General features: G+C 40.4%; 1 protein-coding gene across 2 annotated transcripts in view; it reads left to right on the plus strand.

Annotated features, from left to right (window-relative positions):
- Positions 1-24,568, plus strand: part of AMMECR1 (AMMECR nuclear protein 1) — a 97,141-nt gene that overhangs the window by 16,280 nt on the left and 56,293 nt on the right. For both annotated transcript variants that reach the window (XM_033072140.1, XM_033072141.1), the window contains exon 2: positions 8,191-8,713. In XM_033072140.1, coding sequence (XP_032928031.1) covers positions 8,191-8,713 — 523 coding nt within the window. The remainder of the gene's footprint in view (positions 1-8,190; positions 8,714-24,568) is intronic.

Genomic DNA, 24,568 nt, shown 5'->3' on the forward strand with positions numbered 1-24,568 from the left:
CAAGCCATATACAATATATATTGTTTAATAATAGTTCAATGAAAGACATATTTCAGTATTCCTCAACAGTTTTCAGGCTGTTCTACTGCAATAGAAAATTTAGAGGTGAGAGACTTACAGGTCATGGCAGAATCTGAATGTGATGACACCGGGCACTTGGACTTTGACCTGTGAAAACAACCACAAAGCAGGCAATAGTAAATCAGAGAATTCAAACTCTTATGTGATTTTTTTAAAGAGCTAAACATATAGGATTTGTTATTAAATTATTTTCAAATTTCTTCTATATCCCTAATCTAAACTGAGCATTAGCTGGAAGGACCTACCCCATGAATGGATAGCCTTGAAATATTTCAGTGCCTTAGATCTGACATGATGTCCTAGGATTCTCCACAAATGTGTCACAGGGATACTGCCAATCTTGAAATGCTCTTTAGAAATGCTAATCAAAACAAATGAATTATTATTGAGATGCAGTTTAAAGGGAGATGGTAATAAACCCATTTATAACTGGAGCCTGTAGAACAAAATACTCATAGATTTACTCTAAAATACGTAAGGAGAGATGTTCTTTTTATTTTCATTTGAAGGAACATGGGTATGCTTTTAGTATTAGGAATGGAAATAATAATTTCTTCAAATCATATGTATAGTATTTAAATTAAAAATATATTATTATTGTGTAATCTCTGGCAGTCAGTAGATTATTAGAATATTAACCATGAAGAAACCACTGAGAAAAAAAACAAACATGCAAATCAAAGCTCAGATACAAGTCGTGATGATCACAGATATTTTCAGATGTTAAAAACTGTAACTTCACCTTTTATAATGGTTAGCAGGAAGCACAATAAGCAACAGTGTTTCCTAAATGCAATGACTTCTTTCACAGTTGAAGAAATAGTATTTATTTTAGTCTTCTAAAATATATTTTGCTTTATTTAAATAATGATCACGTTTAAAAAAAAAAAGTCTGCTTTTACTTGCTGTAATGGCAGACTGAGTTATGGACAATGTGAAAAAGGCACATCAGAATTAGTGAATGAAAGGAAAAGTGCACAAGAGAGGTAAGACTTTTGAAATTTGCATGTTTATCAGCTTTTTATTCACAATTAATGCGATGTGTTTATTTTATACATTAAATAACTATGACAGAAATTATCACCACCAGCAGGCAGCCTGAAGGGCCTTCCCTAGAGTGAGAATACAAATGTGGGAGATAACAAAAATGGGAAGATATAAAGTTTTGTGGGGATGGGTATTGATCTATAAAAATATCACTTTCCTTGAAAACAGAAAACAGCCCAGGAGACTTAGAAACCGAAAAATCATTCAGTTTAAAAGGCCTGGGTTTGAACTCATCATTCTGTAATTGTGAAATTCTATTCACCACACTGGAGTAATTTGATTTATATATGTCTGAAAGGAGAACTGACTTTTGCAATAGAAAGAAATGAGAAAATATGTTGGAGAACATGAATTCTACAGAAAGGAAGCAATAAAACTAATGAAAATGTTATTATGAATAAGTGAGGCCCTGAATTCTACCAGTCCCAACAGATCCAATTTTATTCAGAAACTTGCAGGAGTTGAGGTTCAGGATTGCTAGTCCCCTCTAAAGCCACAAAGATAAAAGGGTGAGGATTTGGTGCACGTGAGTTGTTTGACTTTTCCTACCCACTTGAAAGAAGAATTTGCAGGACTGAACATGTGAAAGCAGATTGGGGATGAGGGTGAGGCTGAGCCTCTGCCACACTGGGGCTGCCCTGACCAAGTGCCACTGAGGAAAGGGAACAACTGCAATGACAAGGGCTTTTCTGGAGCCCTGCTGGCTTTCTGCCACAGAGGGTAAGAGCTGCTCTTAACTAAAATTCAATTTATATCAAGTCTCTTTTAAGACAATGTATTGAGTGGTTTTAGTGCTGAAGGACCAGCACCTTTATGGCAAAACACTGGCATTTGTCAGCTTTTACTTTGCACAGAAAAAGAGAGAAGTGCAACAAAGTGACCTAAGTGGTAATTTCACCAGACCAGTCACAGAAAGAAGGATCAACATATCATTTAGGGTGACATGTACAGATCAGAAGCACTTGAAGATGAAAGGGTAAGTAATCTAAGCATTGCATATAAAGAATGCTGATACTTCTAGGGAGAAAGGAAAAAAAATACAGTTGATAAATAGCAATGTATTACAATACCAAATATGGAAAAATACTTGAGTGCCCTGCTTGCATATTTTTAGAAGCTGCAATAGTTTACTAATGAACACTTTCAAAACAATAGCCAAAACACTACATTAGGAGAAACTAAACCCATCCAATATCAAGTGACTAGATGTTTCCATCTGGAACAGTGGAAGTAGTCTTTGGCCAATCTTAAAATTCATTATTTTATAGAACTGAGAATAAGTAGCAGAAGCATTCACTGAGTTTTCACTGCTCAAAAAGGTTAAAGAAAAAAATTCTTCAGTCTCTGGAGAAAAGAACAATATATCTCATTTCTCTGAAAGGAACAGAGAGATGCTATCTGAACAGTGTAAAATACCAGAGCAAGGGAGCATGAACCTGAGCTAAAAACTGGACATTAGAGGAATGGAAGTGGAATTCCTTAACACCAAAAGCTAGATAACATGTGCATAAAGATAGCAAGAGCAGCAGCCAGAAGAAACCAAATCATTTCACAAGAAAATTAAATGACACCTGAAAAAGGAAGCACAACACAGTCTCATATGAAAAGGAAGATCAGAATTTATGCCTGTTGGCTTCCTTACATGGGAGCATTTTTGTCATCCTCATCAATTAACATCATTAACAATCAATTGGTATTGTTAACATTAATCTCTTTTCTGAAATTGCTGCCCCTTTCATTAACTAAATTTATATGAAAGTTTCATTTTGGTTTTTTTAACATGAGATATAAAATCAAATGCTGGCCCCTTGGGATGGCTAAAGGCTTAGTGCAACTCTTAGGAATGAGCAGGCTTGTAATTGTGGTGTCCTGATCAGATTTTAATTCTTAGCAAAACATCACTATGCATTTTATCTTTCTAATCCACTCATACACTTGGAAATTAATGATTCAATTTTTTCCCTAATACACCTCAATTGTTATGTCCTATTTGACTGTTGCTGAGGTGCATTAGTGGTGTCTGTATAACTGCACTGGATAGACACCAATATTGTTCTAATTAACTTACAACTCTTAAAGCTCTGACTCTTCAGAATTGAGAAATGCTATTAATAAAAAAGGTTCTCCACAGCAGTGGCAAACATTTTATGAAGGAGACCAACTACAAACAGCCTAAGGCCTGTTATTAATGTATGAGCTAACATAAATCACTGTAACTCCATTGACCTCAATGAAGGTATGGTGAATTCATATTGAGAATACAGCTACATAAACTACATCTCCTTTTATCACTGTACAATGGAAAAGTACATCAAAAAAGGTCAGGATGTGGTATTAACATAATACTTGAGGAACACTGCAGCTCACAGAATTAGTTGAAAAGAATTCCTTTAAAAAGGTAGTACTAGTCTCACCTTCCATTTATTACAACTGCTTTGAACTTCAGTTTTTAAATTAAATAATTTTTCTGACTCAATTGACACACTTAATACTTTTATCTCTGGTTCAGAAATTGTTCAGTCCTAGATTATTTACTTTGACAAATAACATTTTAGAATGCATGGTGATTTTTTTGGTTTATTTGTTTGTTTTGGAGGATTTATTTAGTGGGGTGTTTGTTTGTTTGTTTGTTTTGTTGTGGTTTTTTTAAATGCCCAAACTAATGCTCAGTTTTGCAGTGCAAGCCCAGACGGTTTAACAGGACCAAACTCTAAATTCTGTAAATGTAAATTCTGTAAATTCTGTAAATGTCTGTAAAACAATGCAAATTTTAAAATAATACAGACTGGATTCACAGTATGGTAAAATTACTACACAGCCCAAAATATGAAACAGGATCAGAATTCCAGTAAAATAACATGTGAGGACCTTTTATCTGCTGGCTGTTATCACATCCGGAGATGATTTTTTGTACAAGATTTTTAGAAGAAACTTCAATAAGGGTTTCATATATGGAACAATAGCAGGATATGGCCTCTAACTGGTAGGAACAATTGCTGTTCTCAGACATGTACAAGTCAGCTTTCATTAACTTTGTTAGATTTTGTGTACACTTTTGGGCCTAGATTCAGGGCTGCATCGATTTTTTCCTAGGGACAGCTGAGACACAGAGTGAAGAAGTAAAGAACAGTAAATATTCTGTCTAAGCAGAATATACTGGGGAAAACTCACATGATCCTCAAGAGTGTGATAGACCAGTTTGGGAATAATGTGAGAAAGTAATACAACCAAACCCACTTTCTTTCCAGCTACAACTTTGATGCTGCACAGCAAGGGAAGAGTTACCAAGAGTGGCTCTAAAATGGGTGGAAACTCCTCAGACCAAAGGAATTTTCAGCATGTAAATCTTCCAGCTTTATGGCAGGCCCATCCAAAAAAAAACTCATTATGATGGGAAGATAGAAAGATAGAATTTAACCTTTCAATTTGGGAAGATGTATGCACAGACTTTTCTCTAGAATAGTAACTAACAACTCCATAGATATGTTATCTGTTTACATAATTCAAATTTTGAAGAAGTGTTTTTTTTTTTTTACAGAATTTTTTGTAGTATATTTCCTTCAGTTCTCAGAAAGTGGAATATTCTGTATTTCGAAAAGAGGACTTTCTGTTTCCCTTTCCTCATTGCCTGGCTCTGACTTTTCTACAATCCCAAGCAAAAATGAATTTCCTTCCCATTCAAGGCCCTTTATCTTTCCTCAACTGGTTTTCTTCATCTGTTATTTAAAATTCAAATGTTTCTGTGATTTCTTTCATTTTCTCCATAAATATGTGAAATGCTGCTTTAGGCTGCATTTTCTAATTTTTTACCACCACTATTTAATTTGCCCAAGAACAACTAATTCTCAATTTTGTGTAGCCACTCCAAGAAGCCAACACAGATTTTTGTAGGGCCCTCAGATAAACCACACTGGAGAACTGATTTGGCTGAAAAATAATTGAGGGAAAAGAGTGTTTTTAAACTTGATCTTCTGCCTCATATCTGCACAAACAACTGCATGAACACAACAGAATGGGTGGAGCAGGAAAGAGAACAATTAGCTGAGGTAGAGCTGCTTAAACCAACATTACTACTCCTGCAGAAGTGTACATGGAGCCAAACAGCCTAAATGTGCCTATTTAAAGTACCATTTTAAATCCCTCACCTGTTCCAGTGCCTATTAAAAGAACTGATAGGAATAAGGCAAGGATTATATCACTCCTGCTTACTGATGGAGCCAAATTTTGGCTCATTGTTTCCTTGTTCTGGTTGATTCATCTTCTAATTAGATTGTAGGAAACATAATGGGAAAACATAAATGATCTTTTGGCCCACTTGACAACAATCTGACTTCTACTACAGTCAGTGCAAATTCTACCTCAGATTCAAAAGGAATTAGATCGTGTCTATTAGGATATCATTTCCCTCAGACACTAACCATTCTGATTGTTTTGTTTAGAAAAGGCAATCCTTCAGAGCAGGTCCAGATCACTGAAAAATACCTTTCTGCAAATAATGCTGTTTCCTATAACAATTTACAGCTCTTTTCAAGAATAATGAGCTGTGTTTTTTAATAAAAACATTAATTTTAATCTGTTATTTATAACAAGTGATTTTTCTGAAATCACTGGGGCTTTAGAACATGAGATGAGCAATAGTGCTAAACAGCTGAAGTCATAGTTAAGAGCTCCATCACACCTAAATTGCATTGACCTAATTGCACAACCATTCTGGTTCTGTTTATACTGCTAAAGAGCTTGTTTTTCATCTGGAGTTCGCTTGGGACATTTGACTGCATATGAGGCACAGCACCATCATCAACTAACAAGAAAGAGTCTACTAAAGTTGGCAGAGTGTGGAAGTACTTTAAGGAACTGAACACATTCAGACTTTCTTGTAGTAAGAAACATAAAAGTCCTTAATACTTAACTGAAGCAAAGGACCAATGAAACACGTTGCACCTAATCAAAACCATATGATCCAAAGAATAAATGTCCCTTCAAATAGAAATGGAAAATTTCCACTGAGCTATGAAGAACATTTTGTGAGTCTGCAGTTCTCTCCATTTCAAGATACTTGACAATACAGTTATGTCCTCCCAATTCCACTAGTTTCCACGGTTGTGTTTGTGTATTTGTTGTTGTCTTTAAAGATTTGGTATGCATTACATGCATTGAGGTAAAACAGGAGCACAACTATAGGCAAATACAACAAAGAACATCAGCAGAAGTGGAAAAAGTAAGGTGTTTTGAATGATTAAGTAATATACTTAGTTTACCTTTTGATTCAGGGACCATTGCAATACAATGTTTAATCAAGAAGTTATCACTGTTCATTATCTTGACAATTCACTATTAATAATCTTGATACTGCATAAGGATATCATTCCTGGCTCTGAGTCTTACAATGAACCTTCCAAAAACCTGTTCCAGTGGAGTGAACATCTATTATTTCTGTCTCTATCATAAGCTTTTGAAGTTACTGAGTATTTTTATAAATATTGGTGTTAAATAATATATGATGTTAAAAAATGAGAAAAAGACAGAATTCAATACCTGAGAAACTATTTTCCCAAAAGCAACAGAAGGTGTCACTGCTAACTGATTTTAAACAAATGAATCCCTAAGCGGAAAACACTGTCTTTGTTTTGAAACTTGAAAGTTGTTTGGGACAGTAATTGGGTTCCCTTCACAAGTATTCACCAGCTCCAAACACAAATATTAATTTTAAAATGCAAAAGACTGCTTCACACCATGTAATTCTCCTTTCTGTTTGCTATTATTCCCTGCAGCTGTTTTACTTCTGCCTATGATTCACAGTCAGAGCAAGAGGAGTTTAGGCCAGTATTTGGACAGAAAACGCCCAAAGACCTTTTAACCCATTAATATTAGAAATCTAGTAATTGGGGATTTTCTCTTCAAGTCCATCATTTAAGATGCAGCCAAAATTAATAAAATGAGGATGTTGGAGAAACCATTTCCACCATGAAATGTAAACCTGAGTCTCTAAGTAGATTAAGACTGAAATCTATCTGTATACTGCATTTCAGCTTGTGTAATGGCTGTTTCTCTGAACTTGTGATATTATTTTAACTCTGTGTGGCAGTCCTCACCCTCTTGTCTCCCTTGATACTGTAGTGCTGCTATTCTGTGTTAAACAGCTGTTACATCCCATGCCAGAGATGGCTGCATAACACTGAGGGGTGAGGTGTTATTTTCTAAATATACATACAGATTTTGAAGTACTTTATGGCTGTTTGCAAGTCTCTCCATCCATTCTGATATACCTATATGGGAGGCTAACGTAATATAACACATAATATAAAACACATTTCCCCTCCTCAATGAGCTTAATTTTTGGTTTCTGGAGAACAGCAGGATCTTTTTTCCTTCTGGACTTCCCTTCCCTAGAGGTCCCTCCCGGGCTGCCAGCACCCAGGGCCGTGGTCTCACCGGGTCACGGCTGCTGGCTCTGTGGCTGCGGGCCTACGCTCCGAGCTGCTATTTACTGGTTGTGAAGTAATCGCTAAAGCAGTGATTAAAAAAAGAAATATATATATATATACATCTAAAGCCCATGGCTTTTAGCCATCACGATTGCATGCTTAATAGCTGCATCCAAGCACTCTCTCCAGGCTCCGCTCTGTTGGCGGCTCCAACACAGAAGAAGGCATTTCAGGTCACTTGAATTATTTAGCGGGGTGTTTTTAACCATCTCAAGGGCTTTGCTCCTGCCGTGCGGCGCCTGCAGAGCTCGGGTTTGTGGGTTATTTTTTTTTTCTTTTTTTTTCTTTTTTTTTTTTTAGCACGCGAGGTGGAGTTGCTCCACTTCCCTGGCAGAAGGAGGAGATAAAGCGCGGGGGGAAAGCGAGAGAGGCGGCTCGGCGTGTGTAGGGGAGGGGAAAGGCCGCCATACCTGCGGGCCGCGCTGCCCCCTCCGGCCCGGCCCTGCCCGCCTGGGCCGATCACCGCGTCGCTCTAACGCAGCTCTCTCTGTCTCTTCTTACTCCCCCTCCCCCGCCGATCCTCCTCTCCCTCTCGCTCCTCATTCATCCTTCCCTTTCCCGCCCCCTCCCCGTGCAGGCGAAGCGGGCGCGGCAGGAGGCGGAGCAGGCCGCCGCACGTCCCCCGGCCGGCCGGCCGGCCCCCCCGCCATGGGTCGGAAGCGCTGCGTGGGGGGAGACGGCTCCAAGATGGCGGCGGGTTGCTGCGGGGTGAAGAAGCAGAAACTCTCCAGCTCCCCTCCCTCGGGCTCGGCCGGCCCGGGTGGCGGCGGCGGCTCCCACTGCAGCGGGGCGGCGGCGGCGGGGGGCGAGCCGGGGGCGCTGCCCCCGCCGGGTGGCCCCCGCCTGAACGGCCTCGGGGGGCTGGCGGGGGGCGCCGCCAGCTGCGCCCTGTCCCCGCCGCTGCCGCCCAGCTGCGGCGGGGGCCCCGCCGGCCTCTCCCCGTCGGCGTCCTCGCTGCTCGCCTCCCCCGGCTCCGGCGGACCCGGCTGCAGGAAGATGGTGGTGTCGGCCGAGATGTGCTGCTTCTGCTTCGATGTGCTTTACTGCCACCTGTACGGATACCAGCCCCCGCGGAGCCCCCGCTTCACCAACGACCCATAGTGAGTATCGCCGCGACCGCCCGCGTGGGCGCCTCGTGCGCGCCCGTCCCGCCCGGCTCCCCCCTGGCCGGGCACCCTCCCTCCCTCCCTCCCCGCCGGCTCCCGCCTCCCGCCCGGCACCTTCCCCTCCGCCGCCGCGCGGCCGCTGTCCTCGCCTGGCCCCATGCCTGTCCCCGGGCCCGGCCCGCGGGCGCCCCCGCTCCCCCGGGAGCCGCGCTGCCCTGCCGCGCCCGGCTCGCGCCGCGCTGCCCGCCGGCTCGGTGACCCCTCCCTGGCCCCTCTTGGCCCGCTGCGCCTGGGGCTCGCTGGTGGCATCTCCCCTGTGATTCCTCACACCCCTGGTAGCGCCCTGCTCCGAGCGGCCGCCTTTGTGGCGGGCTCCGCGCCCCGGTTTCCGCGGCTACCTCCGGCCGCCGTGTTCCGTGGGCAGTGCCCTCTCCCCACTCGTGGGCTTGTGTTCAGCAGCGCTCGAGTAGCTGCTCCCCGCTCGTTTCACCAGTAGTCCTTGCTGGGACCCCTTGACTAGGCAGCCTCTTGCTGTCCATGTGTTCTGCCTGAGTGCGGGCCTCTCCTCCTCCAGTGTTGGATGGTGAGTACCCAGTGTAAGAGCCCTGTCGTGCGAGTACCAGATTTGTGAACACTGGTGTACTTGTACATTCCTTGTGCCAAGCACTTGTAACGCTACTTTGGTCTTACATCGTGCAGAGTCCTTACTTTGTAATGACTCCTGAAGATCACCCAGTGTTAGCCATCCCGACTCCCTGAGTAATCCACCACATCAAATTCCCAGAGTTTTGAACATATCACATAAACACCTGCTACTCCCATCCTCCCTCCGCCTCCCAAGCTTCCTTGTAAGAGTGTCCAGCAAGGGACACTGCCACTCTTGTTCAGTGTTTGTCTTGAACCCTGTGACCCGGCAGGACGGTGTTGCCCGGCATGTCCGCACCTGCAGCCTGCCTGTGCCGGGAGCCGGGCATGCTGCTGCAGATAGAGCTCAGACACTTCAGGGAGTAACTTCTCTCTGACAGGAAGTTACTTCCGCTCAGCTGGGATGAGTTACTGAGTTGCTGCATGATCCAAGTGCATTTGATTGCAGAGTTAATGTAAGGGGCTGTTGAAATTGAGTTTCCACTGGTTTACTTTGCTTTTCAATGGAATGGAGCTCATGTGGTGAGTTTCCAAACTCCAGCTGAGACTCTACCGTGTTGGTCCACCAGAGTGCATGTCACTTTTTTCCTCTTATGTATAGCATGACTATCAAGTTTGTGAGAGCCTATGCTTTCTCAGTACTTAATGAATACAAATTATTTGTACACCTTCACCAATCTGAACAGTTACCGTGCAGTGTGTGTTTCATTAATGAGATGTAGTGTATGCGTCTTGGTGTTTGAAAATGTAATGTATTAATAATCTTGTTTGTAGTCCTTGCTGTTCTAACACTCAGGATCTATACATCTCTTGCATACTTTCAGCTGCTGCCATGACAACCCAGTTCTGTGGATTTCTACTTAACCTACCACCCCAGCGAGTGTTCCCTATATGCTCTTCATAACTCCTATGTGATTTCATCAGAGTGCCAATAATGAAAGGAGGGCAGGGAGACTCCACTGTGAGTTTCTTTACCCAGGTCTTTTGCAAATCCATGTCTGTCCTTTTGTAGATACCAACTGCTGCTCTGAGTAGCCATTTTGGTGTGCATTGTCCTGTGTCTCTTCTCCATGCCAGACCACTATAGGTTGCAACATCAGCTTTGTGCTGTTTCACTCTTTGATTGCTGTAAGAGAGTTGAATTCTGTCTGTGTCTCTGTAACAATATTACCTTGGTGTTATGGTTTTTTCTCTGTATTGCAGAATGTTTTGTTGAGCAGATTAGTTCTACTGTCTGTTTTATAAGTGGGGGAAACTGAGGCGAGATGAAGATCTCAGCACTGATATGTTTTCCAGTAAGCACTTTGATTCCTCTTAGTAAGCAGCAGATGACTTTTTACCTCCCACTTCTTACTTAAACAACACAATTGCAAACTAAGTAAAATTGTTTTAATTTTTCTGAAATTCACATGTCCGTCAGATTTAGTTGCTAGACTTGGTTAGAAGTTCTTGCATCAACTTCTGAACTTTTAGATTTCATAAAGTGGCACATCATTAAAATGATGTAATTTCTGTTTATTCCCATGCTTGTGCCAGCATGCATGGCTGTATAGATCAGGAAATGATTTAACAATTTTGTGTTTTTCCCTGATTGGTTACAGAGTTTGGTTCTCTCTGGATCATTGCATGGCTTCACAAAGTGAAGCCTGCAAAAGTGTGAGGTGGGAATAAGCAGACAGATGGCAGAACTGCTGCTTTCAGCAGCCTTGTGAGCTGATTATGTTTGTGCAATTGGGGATGCAACTTTGAAAAAGTTGTCCAGTGTTACACATAAAATTTTAGGTCAGCGAACAAATTGCTCCTGTTAAGTGTTCAGACGTAGCATGATTTCTAGCATTCACAATATTTACAGGCAATCTTATCGATAATTGGGTAACTCACAAAGATAAGATGACTTTGAAGCTGGGCTTCATCCTGTACAGCATAAAAAACCTGAACAAGAAGTGCTGTTTTTCAGTGAATGTGTATTGCAGCTTTCTGCCTTGGATTCATTTGGAGGTTTCATCCACAGACTGAAATATTGGGTCCAAGAGAAGTAACCTTAAATAAGGGTTTGTGTATAAATTATAGAACTATTTTTTAAAGTTACGGTAATTACAGGGAGGATGAAAGATACTGTGATCAGGTATCCTCACAGAAACATGACTCATATTCCTTGCAGGTCTTTGAACAATGAAACTGGGCATGATCAAAGAAAAGCAGGTGGCTGAATCACTTGGACAAGGGGTTCTGGCATATTGTCTTCAGAACAAAACCTGGTTTTGACACCTCTGGATTTTTCTGACTTTCTGATGCCAAGATGAGGACAGTGTCAGGGCAGCAAATTCAAGGCAGTAGGAATGAGTTGAAAAGCTTGTTTTGAAAGGGTGCAGGTTTTGAACTCCAGGGTAGCCTGTACATGGATGGAATAGTTGGCATTTTCATATCTCTGGAGTTCCTAAATCACAGAGAATAGGTTGTCAAAAGGTATTGCTAGGGAGGTGTTGGGCTGGGGAGCGTGGTGACTCATGGAGTTAAAAGAAGATAGCTGGAAGACACCGAATCTCTTCAGCAGTATTTTGTTGAGAATAGGCTGAGCAAGTGCTTCCAGCCATGGACTTCATCTCCTCTTGTAGAGGAGATGACATTTTATTCTATCGCTCTCAATTGAAGAACTTTCTCATACCTTTAATATGACTTCACTTTGGGTTGCTCTCTAAGCCACCCTTTACCTTCTTTGCAGGATATGACCTACAGGGCCTGTGCATTGCTTCCACCTATGTGGTGGCTCTCCAACTGCAGGTGCAGAAGACGTGTAGAAATTATCCTGGTGGTGTGAATACTGATACAAAATTTGAAAATTGCTGACCCAGACGAGATTGCCTCTTGGACAAAGTGTAGTTTAGTCTCTGTTTTTGAGACTCAGTTTGATGAGTAAGTTATAGAGCAATGAACTTGTTTAAAAGCAGATTTTTTAGAAGTGTCCATAAAATGAATTTTAAGGGGATGCAGGAAGAATTGTAGAAGCATTTTAGCCCACTCATTTATGGAGAAGGAAAACTGAGTAGCCTTTTTTTCCTGTGTTTCTTGCCTTTCTGACAAATAACTCCTGTCCCTTTATTGCTTTTCTGGTTTGGTCTTTGTGCAATACACAGGATGGGCCATCATGATTAGTGGAAACAATACCATGTCCATTGTGGAAGTGGAAAGGAAGTGTCTACTAGTGTGAAGGGGCTCAAGGTTCACACTACTGCTCTCTGCTGTTTTCCTTCTAGTACGAAAGTGTTTGAGTAGAAGTGCATGAAGGTGGTGACAAGAGAGGGGAGGGTAAGTGTGTAAAGAGAAGTTCAGTTGAATGTGCTGTGGGGAATGAGGAGGACTTTTTTGTTAGAATTGCACATCTCTGCTCACTGTAATGATTTCCCTTGGTACATAGAAATCACTTTTCTGACTTTCTCTCCTGCACAGTGTCTGCTTCAAGCTCTTCATCTTGCCTACTTAATTTTAATATCAACATCTTTGTGGAGAAGACTTTTTCTGGCAGTCTGTTAGGTTAACTCTTTTGCCAGTTGTTTGTTTTTTTAGTCCCCTCTTGAAGGTTTCCTGCTAGTGAGCCAGATTATTTTAGTGGTGACCACCTGTACTTGATGTAATTTGTAAGGGGAATAATTTGTTCTGCCCCTGTCATCTGGTACTTGGTAACCAAGAACACAAGTTTGCAGCTGGAATGAGTGATGGGGCCTGTGCCCTGTTTCCCATCTGTCTGAACAGCACTTTTGAAATTGTATTCAAATGCCTAGATGAAGACTGGCTCACATCTTCCTCATCTGTCGGGGGATTGCCTCTGTGCCAGAGGCAGTAGGTGCTGCCTGTAGCTGACCTCTGTACCTGTGGGGGTTCTGATGCTTTAGGGAAGCTGACAGCCCTGTGCATGTGTGGAAGTGTTGCTAGCTACCACCACGTTCTTTGCCACAGGAATAGTCTCTATGACTTGACCATCTTCTGTGATTGAAGATCTCTGTATTAAAATGTTATCCAGGTCATAGCCGGTTTTGAGCTAAAGACTTAGCTCAGAAATTTATCTGTTCCTTTCTTCATTGATGACTTATGGTATTTTGCAGCAACTATTTGTTTGGCTACAGGACAGATACGCAGATCTGTGGCCATGTTGATGTGCCTGACTTTTGTATTTCATTGTGTTTTCAGGTCTAAGATCTGTTAATTTACATAGTCTGAAAGGGTATGGGGTAGCAGTACTACACTACCTTAATATTTTGTTAGTGAAGTTGGGAAACATTTCAGTTCAATGTAGCTTAAAAATACAGAGACAGTCTTGTGCCCATTAGTTTCCTCACTCAAGGAAATTTGTGATTCTACTCAAAGTGAGTGTAACTTTTAGTTGTACTTGTAGTAAAGAAACCGTTCTAGGATTACTGGATATCCAGAATTTTTTCTTCATTACTGTGTCTTGGTGAAGTGTTGGTAATGATGGAGAAGTGCTGATAATTCAGATTGAAATAGTTTAAAATCTTTCTGTACAGTCCCAAAACTCATTTTTTCCTGCAGTGTTAACTGTCCAATGTCTCTTATTAAGGCATTGAAGAGAGATGAGACTTGTCTGTAGATGTGTTCATATGCTTACACATACACGTGAATAAAAATGTTATGGCTTGCAGTTGATAAGATTTCATGCTTTTCTCAATTTCTTGTTTCTTGGGTGCAGCCCAACCTCCTGCTTTAGTCTCAACAATTTACTGTAATGTTGGAACATTGCTCTTAATTACTTGCTTGCTTTGGTATATGTTTCTTTATAAGCTTTTCTTTGAAACTTTGTCTGGAAACTTAGACTTTCATATTGTCTTAAAAGTCCAAGCAGTGTTCTTTTCTCTGCAATCCCTGTGCAGAGTAGAGCTCTACCTATTGTCTTTACTGCTCTTGATGCCAGGAATATGAAATTTTGGGGTTTTTTTTGCAGGACTTGATTGTATAGCAGGGGAGACTTACAGTTTTGTGTCAGACTTGGTAATAATTTGTATTTATTGTTACACTCCAGTATTACACAACAGCTATAATGATTGCTTGGTCATGGCCAAAGATCAACAAGGAAACACACAGGGAAGTGTTCTTTCATGTCTGTGTGTCTGTCTGACTTAATTCTGGTTTTCATGTGTATGTCACATGGATTTGTGTATGGTTCAGTATTTTCTTCTGAATTAACAGGGTGTATTGGTCTTTACTGTTGAACGTTAAATGTTGGAATGTGAAGTGGTAGTTCTTTCAGTGTCACATGCTGTGGTGTAGATGCTTTGAAAATATAGTGCAGTAGAGAATGTGTATTTTGGCCAGCATTGGCAGTGCTCAGCAGGGAATTCCCAACATATTTGAAAGCAGATCTGGTGAGTGTGTCTTGGTGCAGCAGAGGGGCAGAAAGGATAAGGTTGCATGGCTTCAGAAAGAAGTTGCCTTTGCCAGTAGGTTCATCCTCTGCTATGACTGGTGAACTGAGAAAATAATGCTATGATAAATTCCAAATTAGATTATCTGTAATTTGAGGACATTTTCCTTCATAAGTTCACTTCAGTGAGCTGTTCTTATGTTCAGATGAGGTAGTTTCTATTAGTACGGGAAATCAAATAATTGACAGTCTTGAGGATAGACCCTGGTTTTGTTTTCTCAGCTAAAAGCAGTCACCACAAAGTTATACTAAGTGCTCTGATTTTCTGCAGTACTAGTTCTGTGGAAGTCAATGGTTCTCATACTCCTTGCAGGGTGAAGAGGAGTCTGCAGCCACCTCTCCTTGTGCCATCAGTCTGGTCATTCATTTTTATTGCCTCCTTTGGTTTAGTTACATTCATACTGTTCGTCATATTTTCTTTATTCTGTTTTGTGCTTTATGTTCCTGCTAAAGATTTTCATGGAAATTCAAATTTTAACATTATTTTTTGCATTTAAACTCTCTGACTGTCAGAAAAATATATTTTCTGTCTAGATTTGGTTTACTTCACACATACATCTAACTTCAATATTTATTTGCTAGAAATATTGAGATGTTAAATCATTAAGAATGCAAATATTTAATTTGGACCTGCTGAAAGAGTATGCAGCTCTGCCTTCTCTTCAGTTGTGAGTTAAATATAATAGTGATGTTATCTAGCATGGAACACTAAAACAAGAGAAATTTAATGTTGGCACTTTTTGGTCACTGACAGTTAAGAGATAACCAGAAAATAAAAGTTTGGAACCATGGGCTAATTAATTTTGCTTAGTTTACAGTTCTAGACTGTGACCAGTCAATGAATGAAACATAGTCCTTACTTTTTGGTTCTCTCAAAACTTGTGCCATAATTAATGGAGCAAACTCAGTATGCGAAGCTCTCTGTTCTTTCTTTAAATAACTGTTTACAGTTAAGTGTGGGTTTTCTGTAGCATCAAATTATTGTGTTCAGAAGTAGAAGTGTTTGATGTATACCATATACTGGTGGTTTGTGGCAGGAGTCTCCATGGAGGGGCGGGACGTGTAAATTATTTAAAAATAATAGTAGACTCGCCAGAGTTTGGCCAATACAGAAACTGTTGCTAGGTTGGAGGCCAAAACAAGTCCAGTCAGGCCCTGACCCTCATTAGCAAAGCATTATGAAAATGCTTGGCTTTTTTTTTTTATGTTCATGCTGCTAAGGAGTGGGTCATTAGGATTGGTACTCAGCTTAGCATTGCAAAGTTTGCATTTAAATAACAAGATGGGGCAGCTCTGCTGTGGTTAACTGACGAATAGTTAAAAACATGTCCTTGATTACAAAGCATGCTGGGAGTGTAATAGCTCTCAAGTGGAATATTGCTGTTGAGTTGGTCCTAGTACTGCACTTCCTTATGCTGACCAAAAGCTGGGTGGTTTATCAGTCCAGCACTATAAACAAGTCAGCATCATTCCTGGGCTACTTGTATGACCTTCTAAAAAGCCATTCATTTTCCTAACTGGGATGTTGGCTAAAGGAATCAATGTAAAGAGCTTAATTTCTGAAGTGGGATATCTTCCTGTTCCATTGGTCAGAAACATATTCACTGAGATCTTTTATTTTTGCATTTATGTCACCTCTTCACAGCTTGTGTTCCCTAACAGACTGCATGTCTGTGTCCATGCTTTACAGGATATGCCTGAAGTTTTTGTAATCTGACTGGACTTTGATAACTTCCTGGAAGGCAGTGCTTGTTGTGAGTACATGGATATTGCTTTGCTGCACTAAGTACTTGCAGCCAGGATTATTAAAGTGCTAATTTTATCAGAATGACATCTTAGGGAATGTAGAACAGCTCCGCAGAGTTGTGGCAAGGTCACTGGGTCAGCAGCTGTATAGAGATCTGTGTGTCTTCCCAGAGCACTCATGTTATAAAGATGGAGTTCTCACAGTCCATAATGGTATATAGAATCTCACCTTATGCTTTTCTTTCCATTAGCTTGAAATCTGTGGCTTGAAATCTGTAATTTAGCTTTTGCCCCTCTGCCACCAAAGATGTCTCCTCTCCAGGCTTTGTTGGCAGCCATGGGTTCTAGCGTCTGTGAGGCTCTCTGCTTTACTGAGTGGTACTTGGAGGCCATGTTTGAGACAGGAGAGAGGGAGAGAAGGATCCCTGTCATAACTTTTTATCTGTTTATCAGTATTGCTTCTGCTTTATCTTTTCTGAAAGTTAAACCACTTTCCCTGTTTTCCATGAGGTGCTTTGTACGGAGATAAGAATTCTTATGGGTGAAGCTAAAGAATTAATGAGGTTTAGGTGTATTAGGGTAGAAAAAAGTGTGCAATTCTCCACTGGTGGACAGCAGTGTGGGCCGACTAAGTAAATGTGGTTGCTTCCAGCCCCTTTTTCTAGGTGACTGTAAGAATATAAGGGTTGGGTGCCACACTGTTTTCCTTACTCAGTAAGTGAGCACAAGGTTAAGTTCAGCTTCCAAGGAATGGCAAGTTTGCAAGGCTGTTCTTTTCTGTATAAATAAACTTGCTGAAAGATTGACTTTTGGGAAAGATGATGTGTTAGTCAGAGGTCCCTTATAAGGATCTTTATGAGGTAGAAAAAGCATTATTTTTGTAGTCCTCAATACTTTGACTGCCACGTTAAATATGTGAAGAAAGTGCTGCACCAACCTTCTGCAAGTAGTGTTTCTGCAGAGAGATTGCTGGAGGTTGAGCAGGTGCTTGAAAAACCCACAGAAAAGGTGTAGTGAGGAAAGAAGCCCTCTTCAAAGAGTGCTGCAGTGCCTGAAGGGAGGTGACTAATTGCAATTGAAGAATGACAGGAACAAAACTCCAGCAAGCCATTGACACAAATGAAAAACTGCAAGTCAACCAATAGAAGACAAGTTCTTTCGGTACAGTGTTGTACAAGCAGTTATCCAAACTCTGAAGAACTAAATGGTAATGTAGTATTAAAACTGGTCCCTAATAAGAAGCTGATAGAATGCAAAGTTGTTGTAATGAAGGTCACTCTTCCTTAAGAAATAGGAGCAGGATTCTGACTCAGTTCAACTAAAATTGAAAAATTATCAGGTAGAGAAGAGGCAGGTGACAGAAATCTCACGTGGGCTATTTCCCACTGTAGTACTTGAATTCCTCTAAAATACTGGGACGAAAAGTTAAGAGGATATATGAAGATTTGGGCTGTTCATCTGGAAGGAACACTGGATGAACCCAAGCATTAAAGTGTTGTAAAGAAGGATAAATGGAACACAAATTACCTTTTTCTTAATTCACAGGAAAAAGGTTCAAGTGAAACAAGTATTCATGTGTACATTTAACCACTGTGGTCTCTTTTCACCTCAAGGATGAATTATTGCAGTTTTCTGTGCTTGGACAGCTTGAGCTTTTAAGGTAGAAAATTTAAGCCCCTGCTTAAAGTAGCTCCCAGCAGTACCTCTTTTTGGGAGAATAGGAAATCTGTGCTTCAGGTTGTTTGGTGCCAGCTGCTTCCCACCCACCCAGCCCCCCCTTTTTTTTTTCCTTTTGAAGGATTTCAAGTTGTTTGTTCACATGTGTAATGTAAGTGTCTTGGAATAATCTGCTCAAAGACAACATACTACCCTTTGCTATCCTGCTAATTTAAGTATGCTTTCCTCTTTTTCACATGTGTTGAGATGCTCAGCAGCAGCAGATTCTTGCTTGTCCTGAGCTGAAGTAGTTACACTAGACAGGATAGATGAAGGTAGAGGAACATGATGAACACTCTGCTGCTACAATGTGAGATAGATATTACTCTTTCTCAGACCAGTGGTCATATAAATGTGTAGATGACAGATATACATCCAATAGTTAGTGAACATAACCATCATACACTTTCTTGGTTGTCATTTTATATAGAATGTTTAATGGAAATTGCTCTGGTGGGGAAAACTAAGCCAGTTCAGAGTGATCTCTCTCTTGGCACTAAATTTTAGGGGGTTGGAGATGGCAGAAATTTATTGGAAGAGGCCATTGCAGAGAGATCAGTAATGTTCAGATGGTTCCACTGACAAGGCCTCAACTTGTTTTTAAGTGATTGGCTTAGTCAAAAGGAGAAAGAGACAATCTTACATAAAAACATTGAATGGCTGTTGGACCTCTGAGTATTTCTGGGGCTTTGCAGGTTCTGTACAGCTTCTCTGTATGCAAGTTGTTAGAGGAGGCAAGTGGGACTTAAAGATGAATCACTGCAGTGGTGTTTTGAAGGATTGTGTTTTGTTCTGGCCATGTGATTATGGCGAACAAACCTTGATGAGGCCTTCAATCACTCTACCTTTTGTTCTTAATGTGAAAAATCAGGCACCTGAACCTACTTTTCTTTGTCATAGTGTAGAGAGAAATTGGCTGTTATTGTGTTTGTTCTTTCCCTTGACTGGATTACCCTGCCAAGAAGCTCTCCAGATTCAGCTCAGGATATTTTTTGCCTAAACTGGCAACTTGGCATACCCTTTTCCCCTCACCATTTTCCCCTCAGCCTCTTTCCCCCTGTAATCCACTACATCTGAAATGAATCTCAGTTGTATTCATGCTAGCTTGACTCATTTAAAGGCTACTGTTGCTTCTCAGTTAAGTCACAGAATTTGCAATGATTTTTTTTTTTCACAAAATTTTTTTCATTTAGGATTCTCATAGTTACAGTATCCTCCTTCATATTTTAGGGTACTGTTCAGTGGCTCCTTTCCCTGAGAATAGTTCATGCAGTTTTAAGTCTGCTAATACAAATTGAAGACAAGACCTTCCAAAAATCATACTGCATCTTGTGTTTCTGTTCAAGTTGCATGAACCACATTCTTTTATGGATGTTTTGAAGCTGTGCAGAAGGTATGGTTACACATTCCATGCCCTGCTAGAGCCAGTAAGTTATGGTTGTGTAGAGAGACAAGATCTCTTGATTTACTGAATGTTGGAAGTGGAGATGAGCAGAAAAAAAAGGAACCAGAAGGGATGTCTTAGCGTAATTCTCCCCAACACCCCACCCACCCCACTAGCTATGAGTAGATTATAAATGAAGTTTTACTGAGGTGAAGTTGGAAGGAAGATGAGAATGTTTTGCAGGAATGGTTGAAATACTTCAGGGGCTATACTGTTAGAAATTGAATGAAAATCAGCATTTTTTAAAACAATACCATGTACTTCAGGGGCACATAAAAACTGTTTCTGTAAGTTAGGAGTTTTTCTCTCCTTAATGGTTTTCTGGTATTATCAGTTGACCGTCAGATTGCTTAGCTTTCATTATAGATACATAGATACATAAAGGGCAAGTGACTATTTTAAAAAGCAATTTTAAGTAAGAATAGAAAAGTATTAAGTACACTTTTAAAATTGAGTGACTGAGCACTTGCAAAAATTTATGGTTCTGCTGCTGTCAGGAGAAAGACATCTTGTGTTGAGAAACAGGGCAGCCAGAGTGGTTGAAAGTGTGAAATCAGCTTGTAAAGGAAGCTGGGAAGGGCTGGGCTGCTTTAGAGGACCAGAACAATGACTAAAAGGTACAAGATTTGATTGAGGGGAGGTGTGTATGTGTGTATACATACTGGTCTGTCTGTATATATATCTATATCTATATATATATATCTTTGTGTGTGCTTATGTATATGTGTATAGGAAGAGAATGACAAAGGGACACAAACTAACTCTACAGCAGATGCCAGTACTGCTAGAAGAACAAAAGGATATTAGAAGACTGTGAATTAGTTTTAGATTGAGAGTGTAAGGTTTCTACTTTCTGGAGCAATGTGGCATTATTGTAACCACTAATAGGATTAGTGGAGGCAAGCAATCCAAATAGTTTAGACAGATCTTGATTACTTTATGATAAGATATATATGGCACATTGCCTTTGGTAGTCAGCTTACTAGATTTGATAGTTTAAAAGGTCCCTCTGAGTTCATTGGAGTGGACTTGGGCTTTAGGCATGAGTGTGATATTTTACCTTCTCATGGGTCCCCCATGGAAGGGTACTGATAGATGGCAATAATCCTGGTCCTTGTTTGTTTCTGCTTTGGGAATATGTTTTAGATTGACAAATCTTCTCGTGATGAAGTTTTCAAGAATGAAGACGGTAATTTTGCCATGATAATGTGACAAAGCTTGTCTTCTGCATATCATCTTATTGTCTTTATTTCTTGCCTGAAAATTCCTCTTTTGGTTTTTTTTTTTAACTGACACTGGTGATCATTGCCAAGTTGTTCATATCCTCATGTGCAGCCATGGTAGTTAGTAATGATCCACTAATACTTCTGACATGAAGTTAAGTGCTGTCACCAATGAATTCTCTATCTGAATATGGGGATAAGTCACCATTTTAAACTGTGGCATTGATGCTTTTCTTGCATAAAAAAGATTGTTTATGGGGAATAGTGATGATAGATGAATTTTATTATCTCTAAGGACCGTTAGATAACTATCTTTAGGCAGTTTCTGATAGAACTTATTTTTGAACAGATTGTTTGTCTCATTGTGAGTTCAGAGATGCCCAAACTGATGCTCTCTGACCCGACTGGTTCTAGCAGTTTTACTAACTTGGTGGGGGTTGTTCTCTTGTTTTGCTTTGATAGAGAAACTTTTACCTTTCTTTCCAGCCTGCTTTTGGTTTGAGTACGATTTATGACTTTCTTGAGGTGGAGATGAATAGAAGCAAACATTGGTCAATAACAGAACTCTGTGGAGATAATGAATTTGGAGAATGTTATGTGTACAAATAATTTTTCACTACATTGGAAACTGAACCATAACTCTGCTATTGTTCGTGTTGAGCAGGGAATGAGGTATTGGTTTTCTGAATGCAGTATCTTTTGCTCTTTATAAGAATGGTTACCAAAATAAAACTCAAGGAAAGGATTCAAATGGCAAACAAAGTATATGTTAAGCAGAAATGTTTTTTGGAGTAGTGATACTGGAGACTTTACCGCTTGACTTCAGCCACCTAATAAAATGGATTTTTATTTGAACAGCATTTCATGACAGCAAAGAAATGGAACAGTGTAGGAGCACGGTTTCTATGAAAGGGAGTAACAGGGAGGTGAACAGACAGGCTCACCCTGAGGTGTCAGGGAAAGTTGGGGCTTCCATGTTTATGTTGAAATGTCAGAAGACTTCAAGTTGATAATTTTGAAATTGTGATATGCGAAGGACTTTTAAAGCAAAGCTGTGGTTTGGTGGGTTGTTTGTGTGACTTTATTTATTTTTTAAACCAAATGCAATAAAGTGATACAGTAGTTGATCATTGCTTCTAGAGCTGGTAACATGGTTGTTTATCAGTGTTTTTATATGGTCATCCTGCTGTTCCTCCTCATCTCAATTTAGGTTTCCCCCATCAGCTGAAGTAGGCCCACCTGTGTTTTAGGCTTGGATGCAGTTGAGGGAGTGGCAGCCTGTGGAGCTAAAACTGGAAATGATGATCAGAGGAAGTCTGGAATGTACCACACGTGGTATATGGTCTGGCACAGAGCTGAGTGCTGTTCCTGAGGTGGATGCTGTGCCACTGCCTGTATCTGAGCAAAGTCAAGTGTGTAAATCCATGCTGTAGTTTTCAGTAAACTTTGCTAATCACAGTGTAGACCCACCTTTCTTTCCCAGGTTACTGAAAGAAAAATTGGTGCCAAGCTCCAGCTGTCAGATCTGAAGTTGCAGCCTCAAGTCAGGTCAGGGAGCAAGGTGCTGCAACAGTGGAATTATTCTGCCTTAGAAGAGGTGAAAATAGGAGATTTGGCACCATGAAGCATTGCAGTGACAAATCCAAAAAGGAACAATTTGAGCCTCTCTGTTGTTTTCAAGGGTTTTGTAGTGTTTTTTCATAGACCTTTAAAAATTATCTACCCTTTTCTGTGTTGATTTTAAAAAATGTTGGCAGTCGGATGGTTGAATGTTTAGGTTTCTTGAAGTAAAGATAAATCTTCAGGAAGTTCATTGATTAGCCAATGTACAGATTTAATAACAACAAAATAATATTCATCTTTAGATCAGTGATTTGGTCTGCAGCTGTTTTATTTTAGCTGATTCCTAGAGTGATTGAATCATGGTTGTAAGGGATCTGCTCATAGGTGGTGAGTTGGTTGAGGGCTTTTTGGCAGTATACCAAACAACTGTCTTCAACAAAACTAGAAAATTTATACTAAATAAATACTACACATATTTTTGTGGCATAATTGTAGGACACAATATTTTCAGAGAACTGATACTACTTTGGAAAGGCTATATATATACTTCACTGATGTGCGGTGCAGTTGTGTTTTGTGTTAGCTTCAGAAATGTGTCATTTTCAAGGTTAATTTTGAAGATGTTGTTAGCTTTTTGCATTCATGAAATAGCTAGGTAACAAAAACAAAACATGAACACACAGATTTTGATATGTCAAAATTAAAATGCTCTCTGGTTGTTTTCCAGAGTTTTCAGTCTGATAGGATGGTTTTTGAAATTTAGTTTTGACATTTGAAGGGATCTCACTGAAGGTTGATAACATGGTTATGAGAGACTGCATCTCATGTGATGTTTGAGAGAACATTTAATTTTAGAAAGAAATGTTTAAGCTGCTTGTGGAAACGTTATAGTGCCTTTGAGATTAATTCTGGGTCTTTCAGAACTTTGTTTTTCTTTAGTCTTGTTAGTGTTGAATAGCTGACTATCTCATGCAGTGTATTTGTGTCCTGTGAGCCACTTAAGGGACATTATAGAACTGGAGTGCAGTTTCCCAATCTGACTTCACTCGCATACCAAGAGTATTGCAGACATAATTAATGCTCTCACTGTAGTTGGCTGGTTTGGGGAAGTAATGTGAGTTAAATGCAGCCTTTGGATGAGACTCCATGTCCAAGGCAAACAAAACATCCTCATACATGTGCCCCACACCTCCCTTGAACTACTTGCATTCATCAGTGTATGCTGGCTGTGCTGTTTCTGCTTGATAAGTCAGCAGCAGATACTCTGCTGCTTTTTGTTAAGCTATTTCTTTTGCTGGGTTCTAAGACTTTTTTTTTCCTGAGTTTTTTAGCATGTTAAAGGCCAGCACTGGCATTTAGGGATGTGTCTTCCCATGTGGTCTGGGGAAAGATAGGACCCTTGCAACCAGCCAGTATTAATTTTAGGCTGACAAGAACTGTAACTCAAGATTTTTTTTGCTCTGAGAATGTAAATGCTTACAGTTGACACTGTAAGCCTGCTGCTGTACCCAGTGAAGGGAATAATACTTTTTTTTTTTTTTTTTTTTTTTCTGGATGGAGTCACCTCAATGATTTTTTCCAGCTTTTGGCACATTGAGGAGGTAGATTGGTGCCTGGAAGTACATCCAGAAGCTGTGGAAGAAAAAACAATCACGTACCAGATTTCCTTTTGTGTTTCCGCTGTTAACAGCATTGCCAATTGTTTGGCCTACACCTAATTCCTCAGTGATCAGAGCAAAGCTTACAGGCTAGAATATAAGGCTAAACAGGGATTTTTTTTTTCCCCCTTCATTGAGTTCATCTGGGTTACATCATGGAGCTTTTACACACGTAGTTGCAGACATTGCAATGTATGGCAAGCCTTTTGGAGTGTGATTTTAAGATAGTGAAGGAACCTGCAATATGTAGCAGAACCATGTGCTGTCACAGAAAGCCTTGAGCCTATTTTGGGTGGCTGAAGATTACATTTACAAGTGGATTTTTTTTTTCAAAATAGTCCTGATGGATTGCTTCCAGAAGACTATCTGGTGCTCAGCTCTGTGGATCCAGCAGTTGGGTCCCCAAATTCAGAGGTGGCA

Source organism: Catharus ustulatus, chromosome 14, assembly GCF_009819885.2.
Source record: "Catharus ustulatus isolate bCatUst1 chromosome 14, bCatUst1.pri.v2, whole genome shotgun sequence".
Taxonomy (NCBI): Eukaryota; Metazoa; Chordata; class Aves; order Passeriformes; family Turdidae; genus Catharus; species Catharus ustulatus.